This window comes from Sphaerodactylus townsendi, unplaced genomic scaffold, assembly GCF_021028975.2.
Source record: "Sphaerodactylus townsendi isolate TG3544 unplaced genomic scaffold, MPM_Stown_v2.3 scaffold_696, whole genome shotgun sequence".
In the NCBI taxonomy this organism is placed as follows: Eukaryota; Metazoa; Chordata; class Lepidosauria; order Squamata; family Sphaerodactylidae; genus Sphaerodactylus; species Sphaerodactylus townsendi.
Genome location: NW_025950909.1, coordinates 1 through 12,535, shown reverse-complemented (window position 1 = coordinate 12,535; position 12,535 = coordinate 1). Strand labels below are relative to the sequence as shown.

The 12,535-nt window shown below is 50.2% G+C and overlaps 1 protein-coding gene across 1 annotated transcript; it reads left to right on the top strand.

Annotated features, from left to right (window-relative positions):
- Window positions 1-3,330: 3,330 nt before the first annotated feature.
- LOC125425528 (pre-B-cell leukemia transcription factor-interacting protein 1-like) lies at window positions 3,331-9,822 on the top strand (the record flags this gene model as incomplete). The annotated part of the gene is made up of 4 exons (XM_048483118.1): window positions 3,331-3,561; window positions 4,166-4,189; window positions 5,622-5,692; window positions 9,631-9,822. Coding segments are annotated over 4 exons (518 nt in total), but the record flags the coding sequence as incomplete, so codon positions are not given.
- Window positions 9,823-12,535: the final 2,713 nt, after the last annotated feature.

The following is a 12,535-nucleotide window of genomic DNA, read 5'->3' as shown; positions in this document are numbered from 1 at the left end:
CCTGCCAGCATGGCCAATTGGCCATGCTGGCAGGGGCTGATGGGAATTGTAGTCCATAACATCTGGAGTGCCAAAGGTTCGCCACCACTGGTCTAGATCGAGGGGAAGTAATTGCAACTCTCCATTCTGCATCGTTTAGACCTCACCTGGAATATTGTGTACAGTTCTGGGCAGAGGCGTATCGGGGCACCCTGCCCTCGTGCCCCCTCGTGCTCAGGGGCTGGGGATGTTTAGTTTGGTGAAGAGAAGGTTAAGAGGTGACATGATAGCCATGTTTAGATAATTGAAGGGATGTCATGTTGGGGAGGGAGCAAGCTTGTTTTCTGCTGTTCCAGAGACCAGGACCAGGAGTAGTGGGTTTTCAAGGAAAAGAGATTCCACCTAAACATCAGGAAAAACTTCCTGACTGTCAGGGCTGTTGGACAGTGGAATGCACTGACTCGGAGTGTGGTGGAGCCTCCTTCTTGGGAGGTTTTTAAAGAGAGGCTGGATGGCCATCTGTCAGGAGTGCTTTGAGTGTGTGTTCCTGCATGGCAGGTGGATTGGGCTTGATGGCCCCTCTGGTCTCTTCCACCTCTATGACTCTAATGTATCGTGGTGAGGGAATAGGTCTAGGAAGCAAGAGCAAGTCGTGTGTGTGAAATGCAAGTCAAGCGCAAGTTGGCGAGTCAATTGCATAACAATAATTTAAATCGGCTCATACAAAACAAAGCCCTCTGGGTCTCTCCCAACTCTATGATTCACTTAGGGTTCTTTCCATTGGAAGGCTGATATCAAAATCAGAGGCCAACCTGCGTTCAGCAGAGGCCAACCTGCTCGTGATCCCAGCCCCCTCTATGATGCGGCTGGCCTCCACTAGGGCCAGGGCTTTTACGGCCCTGGCCCCTGCCTGGTGGAATGCTCTTCCTCCAACTGTCCGGGCCCTGCGGGACCTTAACGAGTTCCGCAGGGCCTGCAAGACCGAGTTGTTCCGCCGGGCTTTTGGAGAGTCCAGCTGCTGATAGGGTGCCCAGAAACAACTAAAACCTGCTGCTCCCTTATGTAGAGATTTTAATAGCTGGAGGCCATCTTATTTTAATTGATATAACCCAATGCTGCTTTTAAATTGTTTTAATTTTCAACATATCCACTGTTTTATTTAATGTTGTAAACCGCCCTGAGCCCTTCGGGGGAGGGCGGTATAAAAGTGGAATAATAAATAAATAAAATAAAATAAATAAAATAAATAAAATTGGGAAGCATGTGGTTTGGAGCTGGGGCTTGAAAGAAGGTGTGTGTGTGTGTGGGAGGGGGCGGGGTTCTGCACAGGTGTTCTGGGGGACTTTGCAGGTGGAAGCAGAAGCAGCTCTTCCCAGGTGCAAACTAACCTTTATTTTCATTTCTACTGGGCCGGCAGTTAAGCAGAACAGCTTTCAAAGGCTTTTCCAGGCCACTGGTCCGGGCTGTTCAAGGGTATGTGGTGAAACCTGCTAGAGACGTGGCTCACCCAGGCGGGGAAATGCGTAATCGGAAGCGCCGCCGGGGGAGAGCAGAGCGGCAACCTCCGCTTTTGATAGGAAAAGCCCAACGGAGACCGCTGGATTTGTGGCAGAGGGCTTAGGTTGAGACTTGGAAGACGTGGGTTCAAATCCACGCTCAGCTTGAAAGCACACCGGCTGACGCTGGGCCAGTCACGCCACCCATTACATACCTTGCAGGAGGGTTGTGAGGATAAAATGGGAAGCGCGGAACACCACCCTTGAGCCCTTTGAGGAGCGGCAGTGGTGTAGGAGGTTAAGAGCTCGTGTATCTAATCTGGAGGAACCGGGTTTGATTCCCAGCTCTGCCGCCTGAGCTGTGGAGGCTTATCTGGGGAACTAGATTAGCCTGTGCACTCCCACACACGCCAGCTGGGTGACCTTGGGCTAGTCACAGCTTCTCGGAGCTCTCTCAGCCCCACCTACCTCACAGGGTGTTTGTTGTGAGGGGGGGGAAGGGCGAGGAGATTGTAAGCCCCTTTGAGTCTCCTACAGGAGAGAAAGGGGGGATATAAATCCAACTCTTCTTCTTTTTCTTCTTTTTAGAGGTTTGAGTCCAAAGGTGTGGGACAGCCCAAAGAGACTATTGCAGACTGTGGGGGCAACCAGTAAAAAGGCATTGCTTCCCACCGGCCTTTCATCGATCTGAGTTGGTACTTTAAGCAACGCCCCGCGGGTTCAAAAGTCAGACTCTAGAAGTCAAAGCCGGCGCTTTGAAGTGTGACTGGAAATGGCTAGACAGGCAATGCAATTCTCAGACTGCAAGTACATGCCAGCATGGTGTAGTGGTTAAGAGCAGGTGCACTCTTATCTGGAGAAGTGGGTTTGATTCCCCGCTCTGCCATTTGAGCTGTGGAGGCTTATCTGGGGAACTAGATTAGTGGGTGTGTAACCTCAGCTTGTGGGTTCTGTGGGGCAGTACTTGGAAGGAGTTGCAAAGAACCAAATTTAAACAAAACAGTTTACTTCTCTTTACAAATAACATTAAACATCAACATTTAACATTACAATTCAAGGTCCTGTTCAGGTTGCATTTCAAGTCCTTCTAGTTACAGTCTACTGATACTGCCAAGTCCAATTCTTCTTTGCAAGTGGGTTGGCTCCTGAAGACTCCAAGGGCTTGATGAACAGGATGCAACATGATGAAGGTTTCCAGGAGAACTCTCACCCATTACAACCACAAAAAGAAACCGTGAAACAATAAACTCCAACATTTACAACATAGCAAAAACAAACAACTACCTTCCCAGTAGTTCCCAATAATATTGCAGTTTACCTTAACAAGGTGTTAAGGGCTTATAGAAATCAAGGTCCGAATCTGGTAGCCTTGTCTTCTCCAAAGAGCTCTGCAGCCTTTCTGCTGCTCTGAGTCTCCACCCCCTTACTGGTTCAACCCATTCTGGGCATGGGGGTTACAGGTGCACTTCAACACACGCCAGCTGGGTGACCTTGGGCTAGTCACAGCTCTTCGGAGCTCCCTCAGCCCCACCCACCTCACAGGGTGTTTGTTGGGGGGAGAGGAAGGGAAAGGGGCTTATAAGCCACCTTAAGTCTCCTCACAGGAGAGAAAGGTGGGATATAAATCCAAACTCCTCCTCCTCCTCCTCTTCCTCTTCCTCCTCCTCCTTCTTCCTTATACCTTATCACATCTGTCCTTCATAATGATCTGTCAATGATAAAGAACCTGGTCTGTTCTAGGGGACCAGGTGAGCAAGTTGCTCTAGGTTAGACTACTGCAATGAACTCTACATGGGGCGGCCCATGGAGACTGGTTCTTGATTCTGAGAGATTAGCTCCTCTCTTTCTCTCCCAGGCCCTTTGGAGCAACGCGTGAGCACATCCAGCAGTGACGAAGAGGCAGCTGCGGAACAAGATGTCGAGGGCCTGCGCAGGCGGAAAGGCCGGGATGTGTCCCCAGCTCAGCCCAGAGCCCCCCATGACGGACACAGAGAGGCCCTTGAGCGTGAGGACGGAGGGTTGCCCGGGACAAAATGGCTGCTGGGGTTGCTGGCCCTCCTGGGGCTGGGCTTCCTGGCCTTCTCAGGTAAGCAGTAGCTTCTCCCAAAACTGGTGTTGCCAAACTCCAGGTGGGGCCTGGAGATTTCTGGACACAGAGATCACATCCCCTAGAGAAAAGGGCTGCTTTGGAGGGTGCTTTTAATGTAGGCTGACCAGCCGTCCCGCTTTTGGCGGGACCGTCACGCCTTTGGACAATTTGTCCCGCGTCCTGCGGGTTCTACAAATTGTCCCAATTTTTGGGAGGCTGCTGCACTGCCTTGGGGGTGCAAGGCAGTGCGGCAGCCTCCCGTGCGCCCGGCCGCAGGAGCGCATGGCCTTCTGGGGCTTGCCGTTTGCTGCTCTGTCACAGGGTGGCAAACGGCAAGCCCCAGAAGCCCGTGCGCTCCTGCGGCCGTGCGCGCGCGGCCGCTTCCCCGTCCCCGTCCCGGATCTCAAAGGTAACCATCTGGTCACCTTATTTTAATGGCATTAAACCCCACGGAGGTGTCCCCCCCCCCCCGCAGGCTTTGTCTCCAAATCTCCAGGAATTTCCTTACCCAGGGTTGGCAACCCGACAGACCAAAGGTAAGATGGGGCAAAATGGAGATTTCTCTGTTGGTTTCTCATTCACTGTTTGCTTCCTTCTGCAGGAGTTCTCTTTGACCTGGAAGAAGGTAAGTTTTGAAAGAGGTCTCTGTGTAGAGAGTGGAATTCAGACATCTTTTTGACCGAGCCTGCCCGCCCGCCCGCCCTCCCTCCCTTCAGCACTGAGGCAGGGGGGAGGGAGGGAGGGGGGAGGCAGGAAAGGGAGGGGGGGCTGGCATCTGGACCTGGCCCACCCACCCTAGCAGAGGGAGAGGGTGGGGGATGGGTGGCATGCAAAGGAAGGGGGGTGAGGGAGGGGGTGAGGGAGGGGTGGCATCTTACACATCCTATATCTTACACATTTTTATTTTAGCCTTCCTCCAAAATGCTCACAGGAGCATTCATCATTCTCTCCCCCCCCCCCGTATATTATCCTCACACAATCCCCCTGTGAGGTAGTACAGGGTTGACTAATCCAGGTTTATCCAGTCAGCTTCATGTCAGTGTGAGGTTTTGAATCCGGGTCTCCCAGGATTACCCCTCTCAGCCGTTTTGATGCAGTGGTTCAGAGTGGTGGACTCTGGTCTGGGGAACCAGGTTTGATTCCCCACTCCTCCACTTGAGAGGCAGATTCTTATCTGCTGAACTTTATTTGTTTCCACTAGCGTGGAGCAGAGGATAGGAATGGTGGACTCTGGGCTTGATTCCCCACTGCTCTACATGAGTGGCGGACACTTACCTGGTGAACTGGATTTGTTTCCCCACTCCTCCACATAAAGCCTGCTGGGTGACCTTGAGTCAGTCCCAGTTCTCTCTGAACTCTCTCAGCCCCACCTACCTCACAAGGTGTCTGTTGTGGGGAGAGGAAGGGAAAGGAGTTTGTAACTGCTGCCACAGGAGGTGGTGATGGCCACTAACCTAGATAGCTTTAAAAAGGGCTTGGACAGATTTATGGAGGAGAAGTCGATCTATGGCTACCCATCTTGATCCTCCTTGATCTGAGGTTGCAAAGGCCTTAGCAGACCAGGTGCTCAGGAGCAACAGCCGCAGAAGGCCATTGCTTTCACCTCCTGCATGTGAGCTCCCAAAGGCACCTGGTGGGCCACTGCGAGTAGCAGAGTGCTGGACTAGATGGACTCTGGTCTGATCCAGCAGGCTAGTTCTTATGTTCTTATGCTTTGAGACTCCATACAGTTGAGAAAAGCGGGGTATAAGTCAAACTTTTCTACTTCTCATAGCAAATGGGGATGGGGGTTACATGTTAGGAGATAAAGACCGGGGTATAGTGTGGTGATGGAATGCCAATTAGCAAAATCTAACCAGAAACGCTCTACCTATTGAGATCAATGTTCTGTGGTTTTCATAAAACCAGAAAAAAAAACTTACCTTCCCCAACCCCATCAAAGGAGCCAACACCGTAGACGTCTCGATTCAGTGAGCCAGTCTGCATATTGCCCACTTCCTACGATGCTTGGTAAACTGTTCTGCTCCTCTTTCCATCTTTCCCTCTGGGTTGTACAGGACCTGTGGACTCTCTGAGCGCCTCAAGAAGCTCCGAGGGAGAGGAGCCGCACGCTGGCGCCGACGGGAAGGTGAGCGCGACGACGTGTCTGTGCTTGCCCCAACAGAACAGAATCGCTTTCACAATAATTACTCCCCAGGGACTCCCCAGTGGAGGCCCCAGGAGGGGGCTGTGATCCTCAAGCTACTGATATGTATACATATATAGTTTATAGTGTTTTAAGCCCCATATATACATATAATTAGACTGCACAAAGGATTATAAGTTAGTTAGTTAGTTAGTTAGTTAGTTAGTTAGTTAGTTAGTTAGTTAGTTAGTTAGTTGTTTGTTTGTTGTTTGTTTGTTTGTTTGTTTAATAGGCCGCCTCATCCCTGAAGGGCTCGAGGCGGCTCACAACACGGCTGTTTCCAACAGCAGATTGATACAGCATAAAATTTAACTCATTAAAACTCAGGAGCCATGTATTAATAACAATAATAAATAAATTAAAACAACAAGATTGTGTAGAACACATATACACAGGCGCCCGATCTAAAAGGCCAAAGAAAAGAAAAAAGAAGTAGGAAAGGGAGGAGATAGGCAGGGCCCAAGGTGGAATTAGGGCCCAACCAAGGTGGTCCTGACAGGCAGCTTTGATTTCAGTTTCAACGGGGGGGGCGGGGGCGGTGGAACTGCGGCCGGCCCCTCCAAAAGCCTGGTGGAATAGCTCTGTCTTACAGGCCCTGCGGAACTCGCCAAGGTCCCGTAGGGCCCGGACAGCTGGAGGAAGAGTGTTCCACCAGGAGGTCCTTTGATGCACCCTTAGATGCACAAAGGGTGAAGCACCTCACATAAAATTATGTTCGATAACGAAACTGATGGGGCCTGATGCTGAACTTACTGAAAGTCTGGCAAACACACAGGAATGCAGAAGGTAATTCACGGGGCACCAAGTGCTTCAAAAACTTACTTTCGTTGGAAGAAACGAAACTCATAGAGCAGCCTGACACTGAGCTTTGATTTGGGAAAACAGGGCCCCTCCGTTGAGATAAGGAATTAGCAGAAGCTCACAAATACAGATAAAGGTAAAATAGAAGCCAGTAGTTGTTATGGAAACCTTTTACGCAAGGTGTTTTTGACTTAAGTTTCACCAAATATGGGAATGGGCAAGGTGTGGTAAAAGGTGGGATGAGATCACCAGGTCTGTACGTCTTCTTGACTCAAACCAATGGTCAGAAGACAAGGAGGGATGTTTGTAAGAGGGTATAAATCATGTTACGCAAGCAACAGCCCCTGGAACCTCCTCCCTGTTGCTAACAGAGGAGAGTTCCCTCTTCTGCGCAGAATTTAATGAAAACAATAAATCTTTGAACACCGAAGAAGCTTTTGGATGGTTATTTTTGTTACCGGTCAGAGCTTTTGCTCTGTGGACAGGGCCTTGCCCTGTGCCTATCACTACCCCCTACCCCAGTCACAGTTGTGCAGCCCCCAAACTGGGGGTCAACGTGGTGTAGTGGTTAAGAGTAGGTGGATTCTTATCTGGAGGACTGGGTTTGATTCCCCACTCCTGCACCTGAGTGGCAGAGGCTTATCTGGTGTTTCTGCGCTCCGACATTCTTCTAGTCCCAGTTCTCTCAGGACTCTCTCAGCCCCACCTGCCTCACGAGGTGTCTGTTGTGGGGAGAGGAAGGGAGAGGAGCTTGTCAGCCACCTTGAGTCTCCTTACAGGAGAGAAAAGTGGGGTATAAATCCAAACTCTTCTTCTCTGGCATGGCTGTTTTTTGGAAATATGATTGTCATTTCTTGGCATGAAGTCCTGTGGCGTTCATCACTTCATCAGGCTCTTCAGAGGAAAGGCCCAAGTAATTTCCTGCTTGTTAGATGCCTCTGAGGAGGGGCTGTCTCACTTGTAGAGCATCTCCCTGGCAAGTGGAAGATCACAGGTTCTGTCCCCGGCATCTCCAGTTAAGAACTTGGTTGTAAGTGATGGGAAAGACCTCTGTCTGAGATCCTGGACAGCAGCTACTGACCTTGATAGACTAATTGTCTAACTTGGCATAAGTCTGCTTTATGTGTCTGTGACCTGAAAGCATTATTATTGGTTGATTTCGCAGCTGCCTGTTCTCTAGCTGGTTGTTGGCCTTTCATTACAATTCGAGCCTCACCCAGAGGCCTAGGAAGCTGTAATGTATCGATGTAGTATTTGTGCGGATCCCAGCAGGGCTGCCTTCTGAATCTGACAGATGTTGATTTTGTCGGTTTGAAGATGAAACATGTTTCAAGTGCAGCTCCAGTGTTTTCAAAATGGCGCCCACGATGCCAATTACCACTGGGATGACCTCAGCTGGTTTGTGCCATAGTTTCTGAATCTCGCTTTTCAAATTGTAGTATTTAGTGACCTTCTTGTGTTCTTCGTCATCGATCCTACATTCCTTAGGTATTGCCATGCCGATGATGGTCATTTATCTTGATTATTGTGATGTCCGGTGTGTTATATGCCAACGCTTTGCCCATTTGCATTTGGAAGCCCCACAGGATATTTTACGTAACATCACATTAGGATGAGGAAAAAAGAAAAATACAGTATGACTATTCTTACAGAAAACTTTATTACTCTAAGAATTAATTTGAGTAAAGAAATGAATACTTTATGCTGTTATAGAAGTTACAAATGTTGATAACTATCGCTAACCCAATCAGATTGTTCCATGACAGAAAGTCCCACAAGATGTTGTTCTTGTTGTTCTTGTTGTTATTAATTTGATTTATCAAACACTTCCTCCATAACCAGGTTAGCTCAGAGAGAATCGGGGAGTTGCTTGGAAAGAGACCTGGAGCTATATGTTAGGTCTTGGTACAACGATCAATAAATTGACCCTGGATGTAAAATCAGAAGCCTTTATTGGGTTGTCGGCAAGGACTCAAACTGCAGGAAGATCTGGGGATCCTGGTTCCTGCAGACACATTGATTCCCTCTTTTTCCTGCGCGCACACCCCCTCCCATCTTCCCATAGATTTGTAGAACAACAAGGTGTGAAAAGTTTTGTCATGAAGTTCTGAGTGTGTGAAGGCCAAGTGATAGTCTTCTGCCTGGAGCTTCCATTCTTCCTCACCGCTTCCGGAGGCCCTTGGCGAGATCACCTACTTAACTATGGGGCTTTCCCCACTGGCAGAGTTGAACTGGTTTCTACCTAGGTTCACCTCAGTGAATCCCCATTGCCACTGAGCTCAACATTATTTTGTCTCAGTTCCCCCCGCCCTCAGAACTGCGACATCCTTGTCGCAGTTATGAACTACACTTTTCTGCCGGAACAAGGTCGATACCGCTTCGAAGTGGGAAAGCATCGAAACGACACCTCATCCGTTCAACCAATCACGAGCTGCTTTTGTGGCACGCGCAGAACGGGAGAGTCGTGGCGGGCATGTAACTGTAAACTGTAAAAACTGTAAAAAAAAAAAGAATGCTCCCGTTTCCCGCCGTAACACAAGCGCCAATCGCGATCGAGGAGCGAAACAGGCACCAAGATGATCCCGCCCACTTGGTTCCAGGGAGCCAACTCAGTTGCTGTGGGGACAGCCTGGAATCGCCCTCCACTGAAGGGAACCAAGTCAACCTTAGCTCCCTTCTGTAGTGGGGAAAGCCTCTATGTTTCCAAACACAGAGATTGAGAACAAAAGGTCCATTAACATATGACGGATAGGTATAGCAAAGGATGTTCTCCCAGTGGCGTAGCGCCAAGGGGGTACACGATGCACCGGGTGCACACCGGTGTGGAGGTGTGGCAGGGGTGTTCTGAGGCGGGCAGAGGTGTTCCGGGACAGGCAAGGGTGTGGCAGGGGCACAGGATTCCCCTCACTCCGACACTGTGTTCCCCTGACCAGGAGTGGCCTTGAGGCCTGAAAAGTTTGATACCAGGAAGGCAGGTGCCCTGGATCCCTTCTTCCTCCACTCTGGTTCCTCCAGCACCGGCATCAGGTTCGAATCCCGACATAGGACCAATAAGACAAACCCGTCTGTTTTCCCCCCAGCAGGACTGGCCAACTTCGATCCCGCCAGAGCCCAGGAGGGGTGCCAAGCTGACTCCAGCCAAAGACACGCCACCATTAGAGCCCCCTGTTGTGCCCCAGAGCTTGGACGCCATGGGGGCCCTGCTAGACAGGCTGGCCAAGGAGAATCAGGAGATCCGGCTCATGCAGGCTGAACTGCAGGTGAGGAAGTGGGTACCAGGAAAGGGAGCGGAGCTGGGAGGCACCAGCTCCATCAGGGATCAATCACCCTGCTTTGGATCACTTGAGATTCACCAAGCTGATTCTGCAAATGCGTGGTGTAGCGGTTAAGAGCAGGTGCACTCTAACCTGGAGAACTGGGTTTGATACCCCGCTCTGCCGCTTGAGCGGTGGAGGCTTATCTGGGGAACCAGATTAGCCTGTGTGCTCCAACACACGCCAGCTGGGTGACCTTGGGCTAGTCACAGTTCTTGGGAGCTCTCTCAGCCCCACCCACCTCACAGGGTGTTTGTCGTGAGCGGGCGGGAAAGGAGATTGTAAGCCCCTTTGAGTCTCCTCACAGGAGAGAAAGGGGGGATACAAATCCAACTCTTCTTCTGATTGGAGCCCCCCCCCCCCCCGCCGCCACCAGTATCACACACAGCGTAGAGAGGGTGGACGGAGAGCAATTTTTCTCCCTGTCCCAAAATTGTAAGCATCAAGGGCATCCACTGAAGCTGACGGCCAGCAGATTCAGGACAGGCGAAAGGAAACATTACATGACACAGCGAATGATTAAAACGTGGAATTAATTGCCAGAGGATGTAGAGATGTCCACAGGCACAGGTGGCTTTAAAAGGGGATCAGACAAATTCGTGGAGGAAATCATGTGGCTAGAAATCATGGTGACTAAAGTGAACTTCCACATTCTAAGATAGTAAATCTCTGAATATCAGTGCAAGGAAACACTTCTTCAGGCAACGTGTGATTGGTGTTTGGAATATGCTGCCACAGGAGGTGGTGATGGTCACTCACCTGGATAGCTTTAAAAAGGACTTGGACAGATTTATGGCGGAGAAGTCGATCTATGGCTACCAATCTGGATCCTCTTTGATCTGAGATTGCAAATGCCTTAGCAGACCAGGTGCTCGGGAGCAGCAGCCGCAGAAGGCCATTGCTTTCACCTCCTGCCTGTGAGCTCCCAAAGGCACCTGGTGGGCCACTGCGAGTAGCAGAGAGCTGGACTAGATGGACTCTGGTCTGATCCAGCTGGCTTGTTCTTATGTTCAAGGAGGCATCGTAAGTGGAAGGCCTCCTCGGCCTCTGTGTCCTGTGGTTGGCCCTTCAGAGGAGCTCGTTGGCTACTGGGCGAGGCAGAATGCTGGGCTAGATGGACCACTGGTTTGGTCCAGCAGAGCTCTTCTGATGTTCTAATGAAGGCCTCTGCTTCTATGTCCTGTTATTGACCCTCGGGAGGAACCAGTTCACCACTGTGTGAGACAGGATAAGAGACTAGATGGACTGCTGGTCAAATCCAGCAAAGCTCTTCTGACATTTTTATGCTATACTAGCGGGCCTGGCCACGCGTTGCTGTGGCTGAGTCTGGTGAAGTGGAAAAGAAAGAAAAGGGGAAGTGAATGATTCGAACATGTGTCATTGCACAATGCTTGCAAGGGAGGGGAGGGGCAAGGGGCCCCCACTCCCCTCTCTCTCTCCCGTTGCCTTGCATGGCAACCCGGTCGGTCCCTCCCTAACGTTCCCCTTCCTCTGCTAGGGTGGGTGGGCCATGTGCAGGTGGCTGGACCTGTTCCTTTCACTCCCTTCCCTTGCAGGCAAATTATCTAGCATAAAACACGCTGGGAGGCATGAGCGACGTTGTGTTCAAATTTCAGAGCGTTTGGTCCAGCAAACCCCTGGACCCTCCCTCACATTCTCCTTCCTCCACTAGGGTGGGTGGGCCATGTGCAGATGGCCCACCCCATCCCTTTCATTCCATAAGGCAGCGGTTTTCTAAGAAGGCATGGTTGGTTCCCATGTATCAGAGGGTGTTGTTTTGACAGCCAGCAGATTGCGCTGTTGCGGAACAGAAGTGTGGTTCCAACTGTCACAGATGTGGCATGCACACAATAACTGGCACAGTTGTGACATGTACACAACAGGAGGTGTGGAAACAGTATGGAAACCTGGCCACACGCGAATGCGACGCTGTGTGAAAATTTCAAAGCAATCGGTCCAGTAGTTTGGGAGATTGCCTGTCAGCAGAAAAACGCACTGATAGATTGCGCGGTATCATATAAATGGATTACGACTATCGCCTTGGTCTGTTTAACTTCGGCAGTCCTATCCAAGCTGTGTGTCAAGCCTTCAGAATGTGCTACCCAGCTGTAGGGCCTGCGGTCAGCCTGGTCAGCCCCACAGCCAGACCCCTTCTGGACTAATCTCTCCCAAATGCAGAAAGCCAAGTCATTGCAGAGAGATCTTGGCAGAGGCCGATAAGGCCACGTGACTCATGCAGCTGAGTCAAGGCACACACGCTGCTGGGGAATCCCCTTTGCCTCTGAATTGTGACTCGTCCGTCTGGCTTAGGACTGCGATCCACATTAGTTATTTATTGCATTTCTGTCCCGTTTTTCTTTCACTGTGGAACCTAGGGTGAAAACTGCAGCAGGTCCCCAGGAGGTCCATGCAAATTGAAACTCAACTAAAATCCAAGAAGGGGATGCTGTTTCCGACAGAGCCAAAAGAGTTCACTTTCTTTGACAGTGTAAATTGCCTTGTGACACTAATCACTTACAAAAATGACAGTAAACTGTTTTCCAACTTGTTCGTTCGTTCTTTCTGTCTTTCTCTCTCTCTCGCTTTCTTTCTTTCTTTCTTTCTTTCTTTCTTTCTTTCTTTCTTTCTTTCTTTCTTTCTTTCTTTCTTTCTTTCTTTCTTTCTTTTCCAA